Raw genomic sequence first — 25,935 nt, 5'->3', positions numbered from 1 at the left:
TACCCACCTCCCTCGTGCCGACCGCGATGCCCAGCCTATAGCCCTGCCCACAGCCCAGGCTGAGGAAGTACTTGCTGTGCTGAGGAGGAGACAAACAAAGGATGGAGGAAATGCAGGGGCCCCTTCTACTGTCTCAGTCCCTCAGGTGCCAGACACACCTGAGCTCCCCCAGAGCCAAGCATCCTGTTTCCTGATCTCATTCACGACTTTGCTGTGTATTCTGGATTGTGATGTGGGGGCCAAGCTGAGGGTACTGGTGAGGGTGAGAAGGAGGGTGGACACGCCTGGCGGCTCCCCTAGAGGTGGGAAACGGTGGATGCCCAAGGGATGGAGCCCTTAGCCGGGGCTGGGAGGGCCTGTTGTTCTGTTGTGCTGGAGTGGGGAGCGAAGGGGCAGGTCCAACAGGTCCCTCTCCAACTATTAATACTCCTGGTTCAGGAAGTATTGTTACTAGCACAACTAGCAAACATCAACAAAACATTGTCATGCTGCATGACCTTCATTCGTAACCTCCTTCTGCTTTGGATTCTCATTGGTAAAATGGGGAGCATTCCACTGCAGCCCTCTGGGGCCCGAGATGGAGGGGGAGAAGTCTCGCACAGCCTGAGTGATGGGTCAGCCGAGTGCCCCAACATCAAACCAGTGCCTTTTCCTGCAGGAACTCACTGAAGAATCACGGCAGCCCTACAGGGCCGTGCTGCACGGGAAAGGGAAGTGTAACTGAAGAGGGAGGGCCTGCGAGAAGGCTGTGGGGGCCCCATGGTCACCATACTTCTTGTCTGAACTCCTTGCAATTCAAGGACTTGGCCCTAAACATGTGAATTTACGCCAGGGCTTGTTTGTCAAGTTACCCTTTCAAAGTCTACAGGCTCTGTGAGTGTTGCAATGCTTCATAAAACCAGGAGTTTGCAGATTGATGGAACAGGCCACGTCCAGAGTCTCTGGTCCTGGCTTTCTTGTCACAGCGTTCCTGGCATCCAGCATAAAGAAGCAGAGGGGGAGATTAGGGGTCTCATGTCTCCATACCCAGAAGGTGCTGGGCTCTCTAGGAGCCTCGGGACTTTTCCCAGCTGAAGCTGCAGGAGGAGAGGACTGTAGGGTGTGTGGGCACCCATCCCAGCCTGGGGGGTGGATGCTGTGTGGTGCCTCACTGCTGGTGCTCTTATCATTTGCTGCTCATTGTTTTTTAAGCTTTTTATTTTGAAATAATTCTAGACTCATACAAAGTTGCAGAGAGGTCCATGAGCCATGTCCCCCTCACCCATTTCCCCCACTGGTTCCATCTCACGTCACTATGATACAGTACTTGAACCAGGAAATGGCCTCGGTACAATCTGTGTATATAGTTCCATCGTTTTACCACATGTGTGTCTTTGTGTGACACCACCTCCTGTTCCCTTGATTTCTTTAAAAATAGTTGTGGGATCCTCACAAAGTCTGTAAAGACCCATTTCCTGGTGCTTTCCTGGTGGGAGGAAGAAGCCATTGTGCAACTCAAGTGGAAGAGACACAGTTCACAGTGAGTTCTAGAGTCGTGTGACACAGCAACCCTCTGCCTTTCCTGGATGAAGTCATTCACACACACAGTACACACACACATGCGTACTTTCTCCGTGGAAGACTTGGAAGTGTTTGGCAGATGCTCCTGAGGCCTCTTCCTTCCTTGGCTGGGAAAGGGGAGGAGCTCGCTCCGTTTACCTGTAAAGCGTTCCTTTTTAGAGGAGAAATCGGCGTGAAGTCAGGGGATCTCGGACGTGGCAGTTGCTTTCATCTGTAAGAAAAGGAAACTGACCTGACCCACGGGAAGTTACTTGGAATCATGTGTGTCCTACACTTGCAAACATAGACTTGCATCTTAAAGGACCCAGAGTCTGCAATGGATTGGAATCTGACAACTAGAGGAGGAGTTGGCATCCAGAAACCACAGTGCAGGCAACCCATAAGTAGTGCCATTTTACTTCTTTACTATTAAATTTCAGATAGAAGGGTACATTTTTTTTTTTTTTTTTTTGAGGAAGATTAGCCCTCAGCTAACATCTGTTGCCAATCCTCCTCTTATTTGCTAAGGAAGGCTGGCCCTGAGCTAACATCTGTGCCCATCTTCCTCTACCTTATATGTGGGACGCCTACCACAGCATGGCTTGCCAAGCGGTGCCATGTTGGCAGCCGGGATCCGAACGGGCGAACCCCAGGCCACCGAAGTGGAACGTGCACACTTAACCACTGCGCCACCAGGCTGGCCCCCTAAAAGGTAAATTTTTTTGAAAACTAACCCCAGTCTGAAAAACAAAGGCCTTGTTGGGATCCACCAGGGCCAAATGTTGTCATCAGTAACTGGGTTTATGCCAGGCCATCAGCAAACTTGGTCATAGGTGATGTAAGCAATGTCCGGGGTCAGAATGGGTTCATGGCCTCGTCATTCCCAACTGAGAACATCAGCACCTGACGGAGACTGGAAGTCAGGTCCTTGACCTACATTTGACTCATTTGCAAAGAGACATGTCAGAGCCACACACAGTAGCCACATAAACCTGAACTTCAGGTAGCCACGCGCTCCAGGATATTAAGGATTTACGTATGCACTGTTAAGAGGAGAGCAAACTAGCACGAATGGCCCAGATTTGTCACCATGGCACAGTCATGGATGGAGAATGCTTTGTTGTAACCAGAGTTTCTGCTCTTATGGGTTCTTATTACCTTTCCTTATTCAGCCTCATTGTCACCTGTATGGACACCTGGGCAGGTAATTCTTACCCAGAATAGTACATGGGCTGAACGACCATCTTCAGATGGTTATAAGACCTCATTTTTATATGACATTTCATAGTTTACAAGGTTACTTCTTATTTCACCAAAGGAAGAAACCACAGTCCAAAAAACGTAGGTGATTTCCGCAAGGTCAACAGCTGGTCAGTGACGGAACCAACACCATGTCCACATCTACTGATTACACCTTCCCACGGATTTGGGTCATGTCACACACACAGCAGTCTTCCTGTTCCACCCCTGGAGAGTGGCTCGCAGCCCTGAAGCAGTGTATGAGTTTGTGGAAAGAAGAAGAGCAGCCCCTGCTTCCATGGGGAGCCCCACTCTGGACTCCTCTCTCCTCATGCGGCTCCTTAAACATCTCCCAAGGGCAGGGGCTGGTGCCGGAGACAACTTGACCCTGGTTCTGGATTCTGGTTTCCAACCCAGATCTATGGCCATGGCTCCATGGGGCATTTTTCAAGCTGCTTGCTTTTTTGTGTAAAACCACAATGTTTCTCAGTATTTTAAAGTTGCTCTAAGGTTGTTCTTCCTGAGTTCAGTTTCTTCCTCTTTGTCTGAATCCAAGTCATACTGTCATCTTCTCCCTGTGGCCGTACAAGGGCATTTAGGAACTGATCAGAAAGTAACTAGTACGTTTGGAAGATAAAAAATTCATTGCATTTGTTTTTCCGCAACCAAGATAAGAGAAAGGAAAGCATGTGCTTTGTACAGCTCACCATGACCCCATTTCTGATGCGGATGCGTTCTTCCTGCCCCTAGGATTCTTGGCCTCATGGTGTTATAAATCCTAACGTGTTGCCATGTAATACATATGGGCGCACACACACACGCAAACACACAGCCGTACATTGTTAAAACCTCGCTTGTGACCATAGCTAAGAATAGGCTATGTTGTTGCTAGTATAATTTTTCATGACTTCAAAATGTTTGCAAGCGTAGGGCCCGAGGCAGACCACTCCTCAGAGGGAGCTGGCCTGGCGTCATTCTTACATAGTTATGAACTTGGCTTCTCTTCTGGAGCAAGGCAGAATAAACAGCTTAAACCACATGAAGGAGGAAAGAATCTCGAATGAGTAATTTAGTGAGAATACAGGTAAAGAAGAGAGAAAATATTCCTAGGAGAAAAGTTAGGAAGAACTTAATACTTCTTACTGCCATCTTAATTTTTTTTAGTTATATATATATGAGAACTTGCCTTTGCCTAATAAAAAATGGCCCTAAGATCCTTTACCTTTTTATTCTTAATGAAAGGAGTGAATTGCGATGAAGATGTATTGCTTCTCAGAAAACAATGAGAAAATTTTTAAATGTTTTCTTTTTATTTAAACCAAACATCTCCTTTTGTTTTGTTTATTTGTTGGTTGGTTTCCTTTTCTTTCAAACAAGTTTGCAAAAATGAAATTTATTTCTGTTAACATTTATAACATCCAAAAATGTGAGTGTGGCCTTGGAATGATTCAGTTCTGTCCTAAAGAATCTGATGGTTTTTGCATAGAACTTAGCATACTCTGGGGTTTGAGAACTGCGTGACTTTATTTAGGTAAAGATGAGAATATAACACCCCTAAATATACTGTATTATGTAATTAATCAAGTAAATGGAACATGCTTCGAGATGCTGCTGCTGCGTTAGGCAATGCGTTGAACAGTAGATTTGATTAACGTATAGTCAATTTATTTTAACAGCATTTCACTTTGACTTTGTTAAATTTGTCTAAAATTGTAAAATGATTTAAAATTTTTAAAAAAATCCAAACTTTCTCCCATTTTACCCAGAATTTCAAAGTTTTAAAAAAATTGTAGTTAGCTGTGGTCTCGCGGAAACCGGTGTGTGATACTTTGCTAAACCGGCTAATTGGTGGTGATGAGCTTTGCATCGCCGGAGGATGGCAGTGAGGGTGGGATGCTGCCCTCCTCCAGTGAGTGGGCCGGGAACCACTCACACTTTTGAAGGATGATTCAGTTCACAGAAATGTTGTTTATCACCAGCTCTTCAGGAAAATACTGTTATGCAAGCTGAAGTCCCAGTACAGGAACCCTTTGGATTGCTGAGACCTTTAAAAGGGCTTGCTTTGCAGGTTTCCCGAAGCTGGTAAATATCTTTGGAATTTAAAGCTACCTGACGTCCACGGTGAGGCTCTGTGTTTAAATGAGGACTAGCACCATCTGAGCGCTTCCTGGATTGCTGTACTGATAACCACCTGAGCTAACATGGTGCTTTCAACCTGTGGCTCACCTGTTAGGTGCTTTACAGGTATTGTGTCCTTAAGTCTCAGCTGCCCGTGAAGGTGAGAAATTGAGGCAGAGAGAGGTTTAGTAACTTGCCTGAGGCCACTCAGCTAGTTCCACAACAGAGTCACATTTTGAACACAGGGTCTTCCTGGACCTGTTGCCTCTCTGCCAGCGATCCTCATCTCTCTTCGTCAGTGGTGGGGCTCCCAGGGCACAGCATCTGTGCTACATAAACGAGGGCCAGGGGGAGAGAGAAAGGAAGGAATGGCCGTTGTGAAGGCCAAGGGACGTCCTGGCCTCTGCCTTTTCATTCTTGAAAATGTCAAAGAGAAACTTTTCAGATGAGGCCGTTTCTGAAAGATGTTGGGTGAACATTCCCACAGTCTTGGGTTTTTAGGTCTGAATGTTTCTAAAAGGCTTATTACAAAACCTTCCAATACCTTTATTACAGAAATGAAATAAAGAAGAAACAACGTCCAGCATTTTAGAAGAAAGCCTTCTAAAAATTACACATATCTGCGTTTACAGATTCCATCACCGTGGCCTGGCCTGGGCCACAAGGCTCCTGCTCTGTTGAGAAACTTCTCCGGGACCCCCAGACTAACTTTCGTTGGCTCCTGCCCCAGGGGCACCAGTGAGCTATTTGCGGGGTTGAGCTAGGGGTCCTGTCCCTCCTAGGAGCCCCAGGGAGCAGGACCTGGCCCCAGGGCCCCAGTGTCAGCCTCTAGGTTGGTGCTGAGCCCTCCTGAGAAGACCTGATTTCAGACATGAGCTCCTGGAAGCAGGTTAGCTCACCTGGGCCTCAGGGGAATTTCCCTCAACATGTCTGGTGCTTTGTCCAACTTCCCAGCCCAAGAGGCACAAAGGGGTGGCAGTTCTGTCCGGACAGCTGCAGCCTGGAGGAACACAGGAACAGCGTGGTGCCTTCCTCTCCAGCACGGGGCCCTGGGCCGGCTGGTCCTGACACAACTGACTCGAGTCCAGCCATGCCCCCAGCATGCATCCAGTTATCACCAGCAGCCGTCGGGGGGGGGGGGGGGGTGGAGGAGAGAGGCGGCATGAGCTAGGTGGAGGAAGCAGGTGAGCTGGGAGACAGCAGCAGTGTCCGCCGGCAATACTGGTGCAAACTGTCTGGTGGTGCATCTGTGCGAATGAAGTGTCTTATTTCACCGCCGTAAAGACACCAATCGATTTGTCTGTAGAGGCAGGGAAATGGCAGTGGGTGTCCAAGCTCTTCTTTTCCACAGTTCTTGTTTGATTTTTTTAAAGAACCAGTTCCCCAGGCTTGCTTTGAGTTCCCGCAGCGCCCGGGCGCCCGGCTGGCCCCGGAGGCTGGCCTGAGCACCGCATGGGCGCGGGCCGGGCGCGGCCTCATCGCCGCCTCATCACGGCGGAGGCCCCGCGCTGCTGCGCTGACCTACTTTCCTGTGTGCCCACAGCAGGCTAAGCCTGTTTAGTGTTGTCCAGAGGGACTGGGCAGAGCAAGGAGCTTTCCGAGTCGTGCAGATGGCAGTCTTCTGAGCGAACACGGTTTAATCTGTTTGCCCTGTTTTCCATTAGTCTGAGGGGTTAGGACCCAGCGCCCGAGGTGATGCGGGGACAGGGACCAAGCCAAGGGCCTCATGCGTCCCGCTTCAGCTCTCCCCAGAGAGTCTGCCTTATGGTGAATGCTGGGAACCCAAGGCCCGGGCTTCTCTCCAAACTTCAACAACCGATTCTTAAATGGAAGCTCTTCGCTGGCGGTTCTGCTTTACTGGGAGCCTGTGCGGAGGCCCAGGAACGCCTGCTGCTTGCAGAGATGCAGAGAGGATGGGAGTGTGCTTGCCCTCCCTCGAGGGGTTACCGCCTAGTGGGTGTGTGTTGACGGGGGGCGGTCCATGGCTAGGGCCAAGGCTCCGCAGAAACAAATCGACATTATAGTGAGGGGAGGATGGCGGAGGTGCTGGATGGGTAGGAGGGCTTCTCTGACCTTGGGTGGTGTCGGGAGGGCTGGAGGGATGAAGAGGATGGTGATGGTGGTGGAAACGGAGGAGGACATTTTGGCCGTGTAGATATCCAGGGACAGGGATGTGGGAATGACGTTACTGGGGGTGGGGCTGAAGTCACAAATTGGTGGCTGTTGGTCCAGGACTGTGAATGCTATGCCTGGGAGTTTGGAGTGCGTCCTCTGAGCGGAGGGCAGTGTGCACTAGAAGCTGTACATATTCCCCCGCAAACACACACGCACATATTTCCTGCTTTTATTCTTTGCTGAAATATTGCTGTGTTGATGCTTGTGGGCGTAGGACAGTATCTGTTAGAGTCTTTCATGGAGAAAATGGTAGGATCAGATAGTCCTGATTGAATAAGCTGACATACGAGAAAACCAGAAGCTAGGGCTTTATCTGTAGTTTATTTCACTAAAGTATTTCGTGCATAGCAAAGTGCCTTACCAGAGGTGTCCTGGGCCTGCCCTTTCTAATCCCAAAGCCCTGACTGAACCGTACTGACCAGAGTTGGGGGGTGGGAGGGGTTGTGTCTGGAATTCTCCTTGACACCCTGAAGCCACCACCCAGAGCTTCAGAGCTAGGAGCCAAAGAGGAGTCTGGCCAGTGGGTGAATTATGCATTTATTTTGGAGTCACTTCATTAGTCATTTGTAAGACTTGAGAACTCAGTCTCTGTTTTGAAAAAGAAAAATACATATGTGTATCCCTCTCATTTCTCTTGCAGTTTCTTCAGTGTTATCTAGGGGCGGATGTGAGCAAGGGGAGAGATCTTCTAAGATAGCTTTAGTTTTAACATGAATGTACAAAATGGGGAAACTAGAGCTTTCTAGTCCTGCCAGGGCAAAACCCAATTGGCTTTTAAACGATATAAAAATCAGACATTCCTGGACCTGCTGGCACTGTCTTGACGAGCACAACCGTGTCTCAGCCAGTGATGTTCCCCCCTCGGCCAGGGTCTTCCTGGTGGAAGGGCTTCGAGTCCCTTCTCTCCAGTGGGCTGGGGGCTTCCTGCGCAAGTGCGGTTTGCATCTGCTGTTGTGTCTCATCTTCCCATTTGGGTTGTGGTGTCCGTAGGGCAGGACTTTCTGCAGACTTTGTGGAAGGGGCTGTGCGTGTTTCTTGAGAGAAAATGGAGGTGAAACGTCAGCTTCCCTCCATCCGAGCCCTGCTCGCCTGTGATCCCCAGGCCCCGCAGCCTCGGTGTGCATTTCCTGGGTGGTGATAAATGGAATGAGAGAACATAAGGAGTGCTCCTGGGAAGCTGGGAAGCACTGGAGAAAGTCAAGTCATGTTGCTCTTATTATGGGAATGCTTTGAGGGCAGGCGTCTGGTAAGATAGGGAAGGACATTATCTGTGTTGGAAATTGTCCTCTAACCAAAGCTGATACGACATCCAGAAATGTGACCAGTTGTTTCCTGAGGACCTTCCTGTGTTGGCCATCTTACGTCTCATGGATGCAGCGGTTCCCTGGGGTGGGGGGTTGTTTTCTCCTTCTGCCCTCCCTAGTCAGGGGCTGCTTCACCGTGGGTGGGCTGGGCTTCTCCTCTGGACATCCCCTCCCAAGGCCTCCTGGGCATCAGTGGCTATGGCTCAGAGTCTGGACCGCCCAAGGAGGTGCCAACTAAGAGGAGCAGTGACCTCAAGCAGGCGCCGAGAGATACAGCCCAGGCTCACGCCCACCTCCACTTTTTCCGTTTTTTAGCACAGACAGGTCTGGGCGTCGGTCACGAGGGCCGATTTCCCAACCATCGGCTCAGATGGAACCAGACTCTGTGTCAGGTGGGAGGGCTGTCCAGGTGGCTTGGATGGACCTTTCAGAATCCCCCATCCCAGAGGAAGCCTCCCCCCACGGCAGCACCCGCCTGCCCAGGGGCAATGGTTCTCAGCTAAATTGTACCATAGTGAGCCAACAGAAGGAACACAAGAGGATCTGCCTTCACATAAACCTTTGAGAAGTGAATACAGTGACTACATTAAGTCACGGTAGACTCTCGCAGTGGGAAGGAAGGGCGCTCCTGTGGGGCCCGCTAGCTCGGCTCAGCCAGGCAGTCTTAGCACAGGTGGTGGGCAGGAACTCCCTGGCTTTCCAGAGAGGGCTGACTGCATTCTCTATTAAACTGTAAAGAAGTGATTGCCGTGGGCAAACAGGAAAGACAATGGAAAGCCAGGCTGTTTTGTACCTAGGAGGTGTGTGGTGTCAGGCAAGTTCCCTGTGGCTCTGGAGGTGCTGGCCTGGTCTCATTTCAAAGTCTTGGTTTCCGACCACTGCGCTGTGGAAGAGGAGGCGATTCGCCTTTGTTGCTTAGCCCATCCTCTGCTTTACGTGGATGAGCAATCTGATGGGCTCTCATACGGACGGTGGAAAGTGGGTACCATCCCACATTTACGGATGAGGTAGTCATTCCCAAGGCTCCATCCAGGCTACTGCACTACGTGAAGGAAAGAGGGTGGGGGACATTCAAACCCAGATCTGGTTAGCTCCCAAATTAATTTTGCTGCCTCCCACAGTTGGCCGTGCACATGAAACATCCCACATTTTTATTAAACATTATTCGAAGCTCTGACATTAAACCAAGTATTCCACAGCCTGGGTTTCCAAAACAAATTTGACTTCTTGTTTCAAGGACATCTTTTCCTTTTGCTCTCCTTACAAACATGAGCACAGTTAGGATGCGCATTCCCAGGCTAAGAGGAGCATTAGGATGAACAGGAAGGGAGGTGCTGGTCTGGAGGAGCATTTTATGGATTCATTTCAGTTTGTCTGTGGCAGCTGAACAGCGGTTCCCAACGAAGGCTTTCACTGACTCAGCCCTGAGCATGACTCATAAATCTCCTGTTTCCCCTCTTGCTGATTTTTGTAGGCATCTATTGTCCACACCCTGACCACACACCGTCACCCGTCGGGTTCTCTAGTTAACTCAGGTTTACACTGTGCAATCTAAATTCTTTATAAAGGGGCCCCCTAAGAGGAATCTTAAGTGATTAGAAGATAAGTTCCAAAGGTTGCAAGAATAATAGGTCATGTTAGGATGACCCTTCCATCCAGACATCGCAGTGATTTCTATTTTGGAAATTCTTTGCTGACCAAACAATGTCATTGTAAATTTACTTAATAACAAATTTTCTATCTTTCTCCATCCGTTGCTTCATTGCTTAAGTCACCGTTTCCCTGAATAATGAATCATCAGACTCTTGGAAAAAGGAAAGCAGGAAGGAGGAATCATGATCCTAACAGGCAGAGAAAGCCTCAGCGTTGGCCTTGGAGAAGCTTAGGGTTCGATCCTCTTTGGGTCACAGAAGCTCCCTGAGGTGGGGTCTCATCTTGGTTTCTTCTGGGAATCGCCTCAGTGAGGCTCCGGCAAGCCCCGGGAGGTGCTTCTGCTTGGAGAAGTGTGATGTGGCTAGGGTTATGGAGGGACCTGTCCGCCGCATCTTTCCCAAGTAGAGGAATATGCTGGAACGTGACAAGAGTCTCTCAGTTGGAGGGGAATTGGGATTGCAGGAGCAAGCAGCTCTCAGGTTTTCACTGTCATTTCCTTAGAAGAACTATTTTTGCCCCAGCAAATGAATCATTGCAACCAAAATGAAGTTCCCTGGAGAGGAAGAATTAAAATATGGAAGTTATTTCCTAGCCTCCCCCGAAGGACAAAGGGAGAGCAGAGAGCGTTGCGATTCCTCAGTGACTGTTCTTCAAAGCCTTTTTATTCCTTAAATAGAACGAGGAGAAATCATCATCAGGCTCCAACGTGTGAGACACAGACGTTAATCCAAAACGACATGAGGGCCTCACCAGGGGCCCACTGGGAGGACAGGAGGCACACTGGCTGTTGACAATAAATAAACCCCAGTGGATGGGGGAGATGTGTGTGCTTGGTGTTGCCTCTTTTGATTTCCACTTGTCCTTGTTTTCAATATTTTTTCTTTTTAATGAACTAAATTCACCAGGTTTGGTTGGTGTGGTGGGGAGGAGCATTAGGATTTTCCAGCTAACTTGAGACCTGTATAATTCAAACCATCTTTCAGCCAGTTTGAAAACATCGTGATTTCCTTTTGTAAACACATCGGCCTTGCAGCAAAACAGCCTTATGATAGTCATTTTGGGGACAATTCATGATGATACGGAGTCAGCCACTGGGCCTGTAAAGGCTGTGCAAAAAGTTCAAAATTAAAAGACACTGAAGAGGAAGGCTAAGGAGTGATTCTAGTGATTCTGTCTGGCCTGCTTTTGTAAATAAAGTTTTATTGGAACCCAGCCACACCCATTCGTTTCCATATTGCCTATGGCTGCTTTTGCATAGGCAAAAGGGCAGAGACTGTATGGCCCGCGTCTAAAATATCTGCTAGGCAGCCCTTTACAAAAAAGCATTGCCAGCCCTGCTTGAGCAGAATAGCATACCTTTCCTTGTGTGTTGCATGTAGCCTTCTCTGCAGACCCAGGTAAGCTGCCAGTCCCCAGGGGGGGTCCCTGTTACCTGTGGGACTCATTAGTCTCCTGTCTCGATGCCGACACACTGTGGAACCCATGACAGGTGTGGAATGAGAAAATAGTCACACTGCCATTTGCCAGTCCCTGTTCAACAAGGGCCAGCCTTCCAATCAATTGTTTAGTAGGTAGCTGTGAGAAAGAATGTTCTAGAGTCCTTGGGCAGAAATTTCACCTTGGTAATGAAAATGTCATTTGCAGACCTCATTTTCGTCCTCCAGTTGAATTAAAGTCAGTAGATATTTATCGAGGGCTGCCGTGGAAAGGACATCCTCAGTCACTTCTCCCTATGTTTTATCCATTCCCTTCTCTCCCTCCCTCCCAATCTGACAAGAACCTAAGTTTCTGTTGAGTTATTTGTGGACGTTGTGGGCAGGTCCACCACTCTGGGCAGCACCACTGTGTGTGAGTGTATGTGTCTTTCCGCCATGCCTACACACACACACACACACACACACACATTTTTCAACACTGATAAATGGGAAAAAAAATCTCGCTCTACCCAAAGACATTTTATAGGCTTAAATACAAGTTTTTGCTACTAGCTGTTTAACTCATTGTCATTATTGATATTATGATTAATAGTATCTAAAATTTTTGACGACTTATTTGTACCGGGGACAGTGCTGGGGGTTTCTCATTGATTCTCTCACTTTCTTCTTACAACCACGCAGTGAGGGAGACCCTTCTGTTATCCCCGCTTTGCAGATGGGTCACTAGGCTGGGAGTGCACGTACTTGCCCCAGGTCACACAGAGCTACTGAAGGGCAGAGCCAGGGTTTCAGCTGGGGTCTGCTGACTCCAGGACATCACTGCCTTTTCCTCTTCACAGATGTGGATGCCGGACCCAGGAGCTCTGAGACCCAGCATGTCCCAGTAGCTGTACCTCCCAGCAGTGGGTGTGGCTCTCTGCTAATTCCCTGGGGAATTCCCGGGGCCCACCTAGTACTCATTGGCCTTGCTTGGTTAGATTTGGCAGCTGGTCTGCCTCCTGGGCTTGGCCCCAGTTCCTTCACCCACCCCTCCCTGCTCAGCAGTCTCCATAGCCCTGCTCGCTGGCAGCCAGGGGTGGTCTCTGGCGGTGGGGCAGGAGCACCTGTCTGTGGGTGCTTCGTGGCTGGTAAAGCACTCTTCCAACCAATATGGCACTTCCCTTCTCTGGTCAGGTGCACCTCTCTGAAATCTTAGGTCTGTGGGACCCCATGGTGATCTTCCTGCTGTGCAGAGAGTGTGTTCATTGAAATTCAAGGCAGACAAGAAGAAAGGATGAGGCTGGGGTCTCCTGCCTTAGCAGGGGCTCAGGACAGCAGGAACGTACAGGTTAGGACAGCTCTGTGAGGCAGGCATGGGATGAACAGAACTCACCTTGAGACCTTCTGTGCTGCAGGCATCATGCTGGCCTTTTGTCACACGTGCATGCCGACACACCACGTCTGCCTGGTGGGTGTAAGCCTCATGTTAGGAATGAGGGAAACAGAGACTCATGAAGTTTAAGGGACTTGCTGAAGGTCATAGAGCAAGTAGGTTGGAATTGAAATTTAAGTCAGGCTGACTCTGAAGTCAGAACCCACACATGTTCCACAGGCACTGGGTGAAGAAGAACGGCCTGAGTCAGCTCCAAGGAGACACAGCCCTGGGGGGCTCTGCCCGCTGAGCCAGGTGTCCACGGGCAGGTCGCTCAGCCTTTCTGGGTGGTGCCTCCTATTCATGAGAAGAGGATAACTGTAGCCAGCCCATTCCACCCACAGAACTGGATGGAGATAAAATGAGTTTATGCTTTTTCAGACCATGGCAGCCGCCAAGGGTTGGTGAGGGAGTCATTGGCCCGTCCTGAAGAGCTCTGGTTGTCGTTTCGTCTGAGTGGATTCTCCCTTTAGTCAATAGCTCCTGCACACGCAGCAGTGTTTGTTTTCATTTTTCGTCATCAGGACATAACTGTACCTTTAAATATCCTTCGTAAGTACTGATACTCTGGATTGACTGATCATTCAGAGCTTGGTGGGAGTCGGTGTTAGGCCATCGTGCGGGAATTCAGGTAGGGATTTGGTCCTGGCTGTGTCCTTCCTTTCCTCCCCTCTGCCCCTCTGCCTCCTTTCTCTCGTTTATTCCTGACACATTTGTTGGGCACCTAATATGGGTAAGGAGTGAGCTAGACATGAAATGGGTAACGATGCGTTATACCTCACCATTGCCATCAAAGGAGAGACCCTGATTTTGACTGTCTGCTGTGGGCCAGGCTTGCAGTGGGAACCTTCATACGTTTAAACTTCAGTTCGTGTTAGGGTCGCGGCTGTCCTCTGAGGGAGGTGTCTGTCACTCCTCTGATCAAACCTTTCCATCTCACGCAGAGCAAAAGCCCGTGTCCGTCCAGCCTCCTTGGCTGTTTCCTCCTCACCAACTCCATCCACCACACTGGCCTCTTGGCCAGTTTCTTGCTCTTCTTGCTGTCTGAGGGGCTTCCCTCCAAGGTATCCTCCTGGCTCACTTGCCTCGGGAGTTAGCTGAAATATCATCTTATCAAGTGAGCCTTTCCACGACCCCTTAAAACACCAGAGCAAGACTTCCCCTGCCCACCCCACCACCACCTAAGTGCCGTGAGAGCAGGGGCCTTTGCCCAGATGCTCACGGGATATCTGCTGAATCACTGAATGTCACACATGGACATCATGTTACTCCTTCAATGAATACACCTTGTTGCCTCTTCACAGAGCGATGCCTTGTACATGGATCAGAGGCCTTAACAGTGTTAAGATTCAGTTTTTCCCAAATTGATCTCTAGATTCAACACAATCCCAATCAAAGTTACAGCAGGCATTTTTATAGAAATTGATGATGTAAATTGTAAAATTTACAAGGAAAGGCAAAGACCTAGAATAGCCAGGAATCTTAAATAAGAACAAAATTGGAAGGCTTACACTACATTGATATCGAGAATTCCTACAAAACTACAGTAGTTAAGATAGTGTGGTAAGATGGTGTGGTACTGGCATAAAGATGGACAAATACAAGATGCCACAGAGTCAGAAAATATAGAATAAGTTTGCCTAAACATCAGGTTAGTCATGTTCTCCAATAATATGCCCAATATGTTTCCAGGTCAAGTGCCTTTCTGTGTAAAGCAATGGGTCCAACTGTTAATCTGATGAAAGTTTAATAATGATATATCAAAGTCTAAAAACAGGGAGAGTGGTATATTCATTGTACTTTTTTTGAGATTAATAATTGGATCTGCCACTTTAAAGATAGAGATTTTTCATCTGCGAAAAAGGGTATCTGAAAGTTGAAGAAAAACATATTGCACAAATTCTGCATAAAAGTAACTAACATACAGTTTAAAAATAAGTGTATACTACCTTTGCCAGGTGATTCAGGTCAACATAACAGTACTACCCCGTGTTAATACCCTTGATATGATGTGATGAGAATGGCACTTTGTCTCTGTGGGCCTCCTCCTAAAATCCCACGTGCCCAGTCTGACCATGAGAAAAACATGAGAAAAACCCAAATTGAAGGCATTTTCACAAATACTCCTCAAAATTATCAAGGTCATCAAAAACAAGGAAAGTCTGAGAAACTATCACACCCAAGAGATGCCTAAGGAGACAGGATGACTAAATGTAATGTGGTGTCCTGGATGGGATCCTGGAACACAAAAAGGACATTAGGTACAAACTAAGAAAATATTAATAAGGTATGGACTTTATTTAATTATACTGTGTCAATAATGGTTCATTAATTGTGACAAATGTACCATACTACTGTAAGGTGTTTTGTAATGGGGGAAACTGGGTGCAGGATATGTAGGAACTCTCTCTAATGTCTTTTCATTTTCTGTAAATCTAAAATTGTTCTAAAAAATAAAGTTTATTAAAAAAAAAAAAGATTGACCAAAGCAATTAGGCAAGAGAAAGGAATAACAGGAATCCAAACAGGGAGTGAAGAAGTGAAATTCTCACTGTTTGCACATGACATGAGCTTATATATAGAAAACCCTCAAGAATCCATAGGAAAACTATTAGAAATAATTAACTACAGTAAAGTTGCGAGGTACAAAATCAACTTACAAAAATCAGTTGCATTTCTGTACTCTAATAACGAACTTACAGAAAGAGAACTCAAGAATACAATTTCATTTACAATTGCAAAAAATAAAGTACCTAGGAATAAATTTAACTAAGGAGGTGAAGGACTTACACAATGAAAACTATAAGACATTACTGAAAGAAATAGATAACGACATAAAGAGATGGAAAGAGATTCTGCACATACATAGAAAGAATAAACATAGTTAAAACGTCCATACTACCAAAGCAATCTGTGGATTCAATGCAATCCCAGTCAGAATCCCAATGATGTTCTTCATGGAAATAGGACAAAGGGGCATATGGGGCAACCAAAGACCCCAAATTGCTAAAGCAATCCTGAGAAAAAAGAACAAAGCTGGAGGTATCACAATGCCTAACTTCAAAATGTGCTACGAAGCCATAGTGATCAAAATGGCATGGTACTGGTACAAAAACAGGCACACAGATCAATGGAACAGAACTGAAAGCCCCGAAATAAAACTCACATATACGCACAGCTAATCTTCAACAAAGGTGCCAAGAACATACGATGGGGAAGAGAGACTCTCTTCAATAAATGGTGTTGGGAAAACCAGACAGCACATGCAAAAGAATGAAAGCAGACCATTATCTCATGCCATACACAAAAATTAACTCAAAATGGATCAAAGACTTGAAGCTACGTCCTGAAGCCATAAAACTCCTGGAAGATAATATAGGTAATACACTCTTTGACATCGAACTTAAAAAGATCTTTTCAAATACTATGTCTTCTCAGACAAGGGAAACAAAAGAAAAAATAAACAAGTGGGAGTTCATCAGACTTAAGAGCTTCTGCAAGGCAAAAGAAACTAGGATCAAAACCAATAGATAACCCACCAATTGGGAGAAAATTTTTTCAAATCATGTATCCGATAAGGTGTTAATCTCTGTAATATATGAGGAGCTCACACAACTGAACAACAAAAAAAACAAACAGCCCTATCAAAAAATGGGCAGAGGATGTGAACAGACATTTTTCCAAAGAAGAAATACAGATGGCCAATAAACACATGAAAAGATGTTCAACATCACTAATCATCAGGGAAATGCAAATAAAAACTACACTAAGATACCACCTTATGCTTTTTAAAATGGCTATAATCACTAAGACTAAAAATAACAAATGTTGGAGAGAATGTGGATAAAAGGGGATTCTCATACACTGCTGGTGGGAATGCAAACTGGTGCAGCCACTATGGAAAACAGTATGGAGATTCCTCAAGAACTACCATATGACCCAGCTATCCCACTACTGGGTATCTACCCAAACAACTTGAAATCAACAATCCAAAGTAACATATGCACCCCTATGTGCGCTGCAGCACTATTCACAGTAGCCAAGACATGGAAGCAACCCAAGTGCCCATCAACTGATGATTGGATAAAGAAAATGTAGTGTATATATACAATGCACTACTACTCAGCCATAAAAAAGGCAAAATCATCCTATTTGCAACAGCATGGATGGACCTGGAGGGAATTATGCTAAGCGAAATAAGCCAGACTGAGAAAGACAAACACTAGATGATTTCACTCATGTGTGGAATATAGACAAACATGTGGACAAAGGAAACAGTTCAATGGTTACCAAGGGAAGGTAGGCACAGGAGGTGAAGGGGAGCACTTACGTGGTGACAGACAAGAAATAATGTACAACTGAAATCTCACAATGATGTAAACTATTACGAACTCAAATTAAAAAAAAGTTTATCCTATGTGTCTGGACACTGAAGATGCCCCGTAGATAAAAGGAACTGCACAGAGATTCTGTAAATACACAGATAGGATCATCACACAAGATATTTGCCAGAAGTGCCAAGGCAATTCAATAGGGAAAGGAACATCTTTTCAATAAGTGATCCTGGAGCAACTGAATATCTAGATGGGGGGTGGGGGTGAAAGATGATCCTTGACCACCATCTTATGTCACACATAAAATTTAATTTACAATGGACTGTAAACCCAAATGTGAAAGCTAAAATGATGAAGCTTCTAGGAGAAAACATAGGATAATTCTTCATGACACCAAGGTGACAAAGATTTCTTAGGACGAATCACTAATCACAAAATAAAAAATGTATAATTTGAACTTTATCAAATTTTAAAACTGTTCATCAAAAGACCCCATCAAGAAAGTGAAAAGGCCAGGCACAGACTGGGGCAAAATCTTCACAAACTGATCTCTAGATCTGGCAAAGTACTGTATCCAGAAGAGAGAAACTTCAATAAATCAGTATTATGAAGAAACAGCCCAATTTTAGAAAGAAAGAGAGAAAGAAAATTGACCAAAAACTTGGACTGAGAGTTCACGAAAGAAGCTATCTAAATGATCAATAGGCACATGAAAAGATACTCATATCATTAGTCGTCAGGGAAATGCAAATTCAGATCCCAATGAGATCCCACAGCATATCTACCAGAATGACTAAAATTAAGAAAACTGACAATACCAAGTGTTAGTGACAACGTGGAGCTGCTGGAACTCTCGTACACTACAGAAGCAGATATAAAATTGTACCGTCGCTTTGAAACACAGTTTGGCAGCTTCTAATAAAATAAGAGTGTGGCTACCCGATGATTCAGCAGTTACTCTCCAAGGTGTAATTTATGCCCAAGAGAATGAGTACGTGTTTCCACCAAAAGACTTGGATATGACTTATCACTGACGTTAATTTTGGCCCCAAGTGAAGCTGGTTTCTGCAAACCTTCTCCACTTAAGGTTACTGTCTTTCCCTTGTAGGTAATAAATATCTCGCAGGTGATACTTCGAACTATGCAAATATCCTGATTCTCCTGAAACTTTTGTCCACTAATTTCAGCATCCATTGGTGGATCTTGCCTGGACAGTTGCTACTATGGAGTACTGAGGGTGACTATTTCCCTATTCCTTCTACATTTAAGAATGGGAAATCTTCTGTGGGGGCATATTTCCCCTTCTCCACTTATTTATTTGTATCAATGTGGACTCATGGATATTTAGTTTATTCTACGGGTTATAATCTATCATTACTGATTTTGTCACTCAAATAGTTCCCGGACCCCCTGCCAGGCTCTCTTTTCCTCAGCCTCTCTTCATTATTGTCAGTTATTATTTCTTGAGTGTTTAGTTACTAGATGCAGATGCCTGGACTTCAAATTTGGAGAGATGTAACAAGGTTTAAAAAGACTCCAAACAGTTCCCGTTCCAGAAAAATCGAAGAAACCCAGAACTGGAAGAACCCCTCAGAAACGAACCTTCTTGAGTGTGCTGGGTATCCTCCTGGCACCCCTCCATGCCTCTCCATCCTTCTCTCTGCCCCAGGGGCTCCCCTTGCAGAAGACGTGAATAGGCTCCCTGCTTCCTCTTCTGAGTGACATGGCTAAAGGAGACACAAGCGGAAGAGGGGGTGCGGGGAGTGAGGGGAGGTGACGTATTTATCCCTTCAGTCCCTTCTTACAAGATTCTTTGGGCTGGCTGCATCCCTCCACCCAGTGCCGCCTCCCCTATGTGACATGCTCCTTCCAGGTTTGGGTAACCATTTCCCTCTTGTCCTTTCACCCTTAGAGGTGTTAACAGCTCTTCTGATACCAACCCCAGGTAACTACACCATCGCTCTTGGTTCCCCTACACGCTACCCACACCTTTACAAACAGCTCCTTTGTAATTCAGTCCTGTCTCCTGTTGGGACCGTGACTAATAAACCTCATAAATGTCTAACCCATCCAGAATAGATGGTTATCCAGAGTAAAGATTCTGCAGCTTCCCTCCGTTGTTCACTCTGAGGGTTAATCACATCAACAGTTATCTTCCCAGCTCCAAACAGAATCTCCTCTGCCTTCATTTAATCTCCTTTTCTCTTCCCTGGCACTCTGTGGTCATAAAGAAATAGCTGCTCAAAATCCTTCTATTGGAAACTCTTTATACACTTGAGAAGAGTAGTTGGGACTCCTTAGACTCCTCTGTTGTTCCTTTACCCAGACCTCATAGGACTGCTTCTCTTCCCTTTGACCCTCCTTGTGTGCCTTTGGGGTCCCTCCAGCTCCTCTACATCATGAGGTAAAAGAATGACTCAAAATCTCGGGGAGGGAGGGACAGCCATGTTCACAGCAGCGCTACTCACAGAAGTCAGAAGGTGAAAGCAACCCAGCGTCCATCGACAGGTGACTGGATAGACAGAAGGTGGTGTAAATGTACAATGGCATAGTACTCAGCCTTGAAAAGGAAGGCACTTCTGACACGTGCTATGATGTGATGAACCTCAAGGATACTATGCTAAGTGAAATTAGCCAGCCCCAAAAGGATAAATACGGTATGGTTCCGCTTATATGAGGTATCTAGAGTAGTCAAACTCAGAGAGAGGGAAACTCATAGAGACAGAAAGTGGAATGGTGGTTGCCAGGCCCTGGGGGAATGGGTGATTGGGGAGCTATTGTTTAATGGGTACAGAGTTTCAGTTCTGCAAGATAAAAAGAGTTCTGGAGATGGATGGTGGTGATGGCTGCACAACAGTAAGAATGTACTTCGTGCCAGTGAACTGTAGACGTAAGAATGGTAAATTTTGATGCCAGCCTGGTGGTTTAGTGGTTAAGTTCATACGCTCCGCTTCAGCGGCCCGGGGTTCACAGGTTTGGATCCTGAGCGCAGACCAAGCACCACTCGTCAAGGCACACTGTGGCGACATCACCATAAAATAGAAGAAGATTGGCACAGATGTTAGCTCAGCAACAATCTTCCTCAAAGCAAAAAGAGGAAGCTTGGCAACAGATGTTAGCTCAGGGCCAATCTTCCTCAAAAAAAAAAAGATAAAGATAAATTTTATGTTATGTGTATCTCACCACAGTTTTTTTAATTAAAAAAAATAGGAAGGTGTGAGAGACAACAGGTGTGACAAAACTGAAAGGATGTCGGTGTGGAGCTTCTGTAGCAGGTGCTACTGGGGAACTCAGCTTAAGTGCCATCTCTTCACATAGGTGCAGTTGAGCAGAGTGGCTTTGATAAGGGTCAAGTGACAGGAATCAGGACGAGAAAATGGGAGGGATGGAGAAGAAGAGGAAGTGTAGATCATCCAGGATTCATGGATTCAGGAAATGTTTAAGGATAAACAGATACAAGTCAGAGAAGATGTGGTCAATAAAGAATAGCTGTTAGTCATTTGTAGATGTTTCGTTTATGACTAAGCAACCCCATCCATCCAAACGGGAATTCCAGAACCTCAGGAAAGTGGACTGAAGTCCACATTCCTACCACAAGCATGCTGTGTCCGGGGCATCACTCATGGCCCTGGGGAAAAAAGGCAGCCACCACTTTCCTTGGAGCACAGGCCTGGGGTAGTGCCTCATTAAACGAATTGACACTCCATTTTTCTTGTCTTAATGCTTTGAACAGATCCCATCTGGAAAACATTAAGCACATCCCTGTTTGCAGATGTGTTAACCCATTTTAATTATAATACAACCCTCAACTGCTGAATGGTGTTTCTTACAAATCTATCACTAAAATATGTCTGCTATTTACTGCATGGGGCGTGTGTGTAAATAGGGGCTGTGGCTGCAGAATTCCTCGTCCTCTTTGGCACAGACCCATGTTTGTGCTCACAGCAGACCCAAATCACAAAACTAAATTATCTCAGAGAAAGATTCGTTTGCCCCATTAAAAACTTTTATCTACAAGTGAGCTCCGTGCCACAGTGGTTAAGTTTGGCGCACTCCACTACAGTGCCTGGGATCTCAGGTCAAATCCCGGGCATGGACCTACACACTTGTCAGCCATGCTGTGGCGGCATCCCTCATACAAAATGGAGAAAGATTGGCACAGAAGTTAGCTCAGGGCTAATCTTCCTCACCAAAAAAAAAAAAAAAATTATCTAAAACTTTAAATTTCAAGAGTAAATGTTAGTCCATTTGCAAAGTGTTGGTTTTAGGGTTCTGACTTCAGACCCTCTGTTTTGAGAACAGAGGCGTGTGGGCAGTGGTGATTCAGCTTCTCCGTGGTCCCCACTCCTATCTCAGTCACACTCTGCCCTCTCAGCCACTGCGCCTTCTGCCTCCAGTGCCCTCCACAGGCTCTTGCCTCACAGACACCTTGAAAGTGTTTCTCCATGGAGCACTGGCTGGAGAGGGAGCACTCCAGACAGGGGGGACTCTGGGAAATGTGTGAATGAAGGAAAGAGTCTGCCGTTCTGGGAGGTGAAGGATCACAGGCCTGCGTGTGGCAGAAGACGAAACCGGATCTGTGGGCCTGAAAGGCATCGAGCAAGCGTCCTGGGACAGTCAAGGCTCCAGGCGCTGAGGTAGTCTCCGATGACTTCAGGCTGCGAGAACATTCCTGGATTGTTACCTCATTTTTCGCATCTGTGTGCCTTGTCTATCTAGGGAAGTGTAAGTGCCTTAAAGGAAGCGTGGCGGATTACACTCCTTTGAGGCCCCGATCCCTCCAGGCTGTATGTAAGAGGAGCTTGTGTCATTGAATGAACAGAGAAACAAATAAATTCTCTCCTTTAGAATGTCATAGGCAGATTGCAGGTTTAAGGCTTGAGATAAACAGATGCTTCGTTGAGCCGGGTCTAGACAGCAGTTCTCAAAGTGTGATCTTTGAGATCTGGGGTGGGGGGGGCGTCCCTCGAGGTGAAAACAATTTTCCTAATAACATTTACTCTCATGAGCGTACGGTAGACTTTTCCAGAAGTTCCTTGACATTTGATGACTTCATCGCTCTGACACCTAATGGAATGAGTGCTTGCGTATTTAAGATTTCTCAGTTTTAACCAACGTATATAAGAGCTCTTCGGAGTCCTCAATAAATTTTGGAGCATGTAAAAGGTTGCTGGAACCAAGAAGTTTGAGAACTTCTGGGCTAAGTCGTGTGGATTAGATAAAACCAAAATGATGACAACTAGAAAGACCTGTAAGAAAAATCTAGAAGTAGATGGTAATTGCCTGTTCTTTTTTGCAGGAAAAACTGCATAGAAAATCTAATGGATGAAGATGAGAAAGACAGGGCAAAGAGGTAAGAAGGAGGCGTCTTCCCTGTGCCGTGTGTCTGCCACTCTGACCCTTGCTTGTCCTCACTCAGTGCAGATGAAAGAACCAGCAAGGCAGGCAGCTGGGGACATGCCCTCAGCACCACGCTCGCGGACATTCCGCGGTGCTCTACTAAAATAATGTAGACCAACTCCCTCCGTTTTGGTCCTTACCCTGAAATTACTCACTGTCTGGGTCTTGCCCAGTGGTTTAGACTTTTAACACCTTCATCTGTTAACCCTGTTGCCTCAGGTCTCCTTTCAGAGGCCTCGGTTACTGCTTTTCCAGGACAGACACTGCTTGGCAGGGCAGCCTGAGTGGGGCCAGGAAGGCCGGGGTGCACGTCCTGGCTCTGCTGCTGGGGCGCTGTCTGGCTTTGGGCAATAATAGTAATAATCATTACCACACATGGAGCATGATAGTCATCATCACCGTGCCAAGCACTTCTGTACACATTCCCTCAGCTCCCTCATCTGGACATGGAGCCACCATGACCACCTTGCACTGTTGTTGTGTTGACCAGAAATACTAGCTTGGAAGCTGGCGTGTCAGAGCTGTCACAGCCCTGTCCGTGCTGGTTCCTTCACTGGACGTTTATTGAATACCTCCTGTCTATGAAGGGGAGTCATAAAGTTGATATTTTGACAGTAAAGACCAGTTGAATGTTATCAGTTTCACTGATTTGCCCAATTTGGCAGTTACGGTGCTAGGCTCTGGAGAAATAAGGACAAGTGAGAGACTGCTCGCCCCCGAGGAGAGCGCAGGCGAACGGAGATGACGGGTCGGCACCTACAGATCGTGAGGTTGCAATAGAGTGCTGTGGCAACACGAGTGTCTGCTCTCAGGAATGCCTTCACGCAGGCCCGAGAGCTAGCCGCCTTCCCCCATCTCACTACCGTCTGCTCCTGCCACCGCGTGTGCGTGGCAAGTCCCTGGATCCCCGGTGACAGCCTCTCCTTCTCCTGCATGGCTGAAGGGTTTGCCCACTTCCCTTCACAGAACTCACTGCCTGGTGGTCACGTACAGAATCCTCCACATGGAGCCCTCAGAGGTCCCCTAGTTCAGAGGCTTCGGCAGTGTCTGTCCTTCCACGTTGCCTGGAGGTGGGGGACAGCCATGGGAACAACAAATCCCCAGCCACTCCAGACCTGCATCTGTGGGGCACAGGGGGAGTCTGTGTGGTTGTTAATTCCCCAAGTAGTTCCTTAAAACAGCCAGGGAGCAGGGGAAATGGCCAGAGGTGTAGCGGGAACAGGGTTAGCTTGGAGCGAGGGTTGTTGAAGCTGGAAGATCGTCACTGGGAGTTCTTCGTTCCCTTCTCTCTACTGTTCCATGTGTCTGGAAACTTTCTGTAGTAAAAATTTAAACAAACGACAGTACCAGTAGTTCCCAGCTTATTCTGAAGTAGCGGGCCCTTCTCTTGGCATCGGGAACGACGGTGCCCCACGGCAGTGCTTTTTAAACCTCAGGCCCCAACATAAGAGGGGTGGCAAGATCCACGTGGTCCCGACAACACGTAAATGAATAGACCAGACAGGCCTGGGGGAGAACCCTCCGGCCCTATCACAGGCAGGCTGGCTTCCAGTTCTTCCCTCTGGGATGTTTCGCCTCTTGGTTTCCCCCCAGGTAGTGTGGATAGAGCGCTGGTGGCAGGGATCTGAGCCGCATTCCTCGCTGGCCCTGCCCAGGTTGATGAATTCCAGCAAACCCCTCCACCTCTCTCAGCCTCCACCTTCTCACCTGCAACATGAGCGGACTAACTTCCGTCCTGCCCTCCTCTCAGGGTATTTTGGGAATCAGCCACAAAATACAGCAAGAAGCTCTTTTTTTAAATTATTAATATTAATAATATTTATATTTATAAAAATACATGTTATTAATTAAAATTATTTGTTTAGTTATTTAAAATGTTATATTTTTAATTTTAATAATTAATGTATGTGAAAATGCAGGACACTTTACAATAGTACATTTGCAAGGTATTCTCGTTAGCAATAATGAAAAGATCAGCAGTGGTGGCCAGCATCACTGAGTGGTTCCTCATCCTTTGAGGGCGCTCAGTACCAGGCTAAGTACTTTTCAATGCATTATCTCATTCATCTCCTCCACGTTCCTTTGAGATGTATATAATTGTTATTCCGTTTTTACAGATGAGGACCCTAAGGCTCAACAAGGTTAAGTAGCTTGTCAAACATCACAAAGCTCTATTAAGTGGCAGGAGTGGAAGTTCAACCCAGGCTTCCTAAACCTTAGACTCTGTTCTTATTCCCCGGACCACAGCGAATCTCCTCATATGAGAACTGATTCACTGTCTGGCGGGCGCAGGCTGCGAGCTGTGTCCTGATGTGACTCTGAAGCCCACAGGAGTCTGCTTTCGCCATCATCATCTTTAATATCTTCCCCACCCCCAGGCCCAGCCCTGCCTCTCTGTTGCACTACTTACCTCAAAACCAAGAAGAGAGAAAATGCATGTTCGGGCTCTCCCATACTCAGAATCACCAAATATAGACATTCAATAAAATCTTGGCTAAAAGTTCTTAGAAATAAATCAGATTGTGTGCAGCTTCTTTCCATTCATTCCCACCCCTCTTTGCTATGAGCCGTGGGCACTCACACCTGCAAACTACCTACCTGGAAAGCTCCCTGCACAGATGCTGCTGGCCCTCACTCCCCTCTCGTCCTCAGATGGGGACACGGGCTTAGAATGTTTGGTGATACCCAGACCTCCTCGCCAAAATAGCAGCAATAATGCAGTATGCTTCATGATAGTTGGGAAAAACAAGGAGAAAATAAACACAATCCTAAGATGGTATCAGTTTCAAAGCCTCTCATTTGGCAGGTTTTCTAGCAGCAACATGGGCGGCCCATGCCCGAATCCCACCTGGAGGCCTGATGTGAATTTTCACTCACCTGGTATTTTTGATGAGATTAGAAATGCTTAGCCTCAGATCAAAACTCTCGTTGTCTCGGAAAACACATGCTATGTTAGGCAAGGTTTTCAAAGCTCTAGGGAATCCATGGTTTATCTGGATTGCTGGATCGTGTTTTCTGAACCAGGACACGGTTCCATGGTGTTCTGTGAATTTCCATGTAAATTCAGTGAGTGTTAATTGAGGGCCTATTGTATGTGAAGAATTCTGTGCTGTTCTCTCTGGGGAAGATACGGAACATGGTCCTTGAACTCAAAAAGCGGACAGTTTGGAATGTCATGACATTTGGAATCCTTAGATAGTGCCGTTCACAGTCTGTGTTCCAGTCATGAGCGTGTCTTTCCAGCTCTGATGTGACATAGTTCTGTGGTCTGAGTGAGTGTGTGTCTGTGTGTGTGGTCATCCGGGAAGCCGTGTGGTGGGGCAGGA

The 25,935-nt window shown here is 46.7% G+C and overlaps 1 protein-coding gene and 1 long non-coding RNA gene across 11 annotated transcripts in view; one reads left to right on the top strand and one right to left on the bottom strand.

The window, feature by feature from the left end:
- Window positions 1-25,935, top strand: part of NPAS2 (neuronal PAS domain protein 2) — a 158,847-nt gene that overhangs the window by 51,060 nt on the left and 81,852 nt on the right. For all 9 annotated transcript variants that reach the window (XM_070573479.1, XM_008523712.2, XM_070573476.1 and 6 more), the window contains exon 2: window positions 22,509-22,562. In XM_070573479.1, coding sequence (XP_070429580.1) covers window positions 22,531-22,562 — 32 coding nt within the window. In that variant the 5' untranslated portion in view covers window positions 22,509-22,530. The remainder of the gene's footprint in view (window positions 1-22,508; window positions 22,563-25,935) is intronic.
- LOC139075686 (uncharacterized) lies at window positions 1,633-25,625 on the bottom strand. 2 transcript variants are annotated; one of them, XR_011526331.1, is made up of 4 exons: window positions 25,487-25,625; window positions 18,812-18,936; window positions 12,837-12,908; window positions 1,633-1,771 (listed from the first exon to the last, which is right to left on the bottom strand). It is a non-coding gene; the product is annotated as an uncharacterized lncRNA (long non-coding RNA). The 2 variants fall into 2 exon arrangements; XR_011526330.1 differs by lacking the exon at window positions 1,633-1,771 and adding an exon at window positions 3,216-3,353.

The sequence above is a fragment of the Equus przewalskii genome, chromosome 14 (assembly GCF_037783145.1).
Source record: "Equus przewalskii isolate Varuska chromosome 14, EquPr2, whole genome shotgun sequence".
In the NCBI taxonomy this organism is placed as follows: domain Eukaryota; kingdom Metazoa; phylum Chordata; class Mammalia; order Perissodactyla; family Equidae; genus Equus; species Equus przewalskii.
Note: the sequence above shows the minus strand (reverse complement) of the source record. Positions and strands in the feature narration are given on the sequence as shown.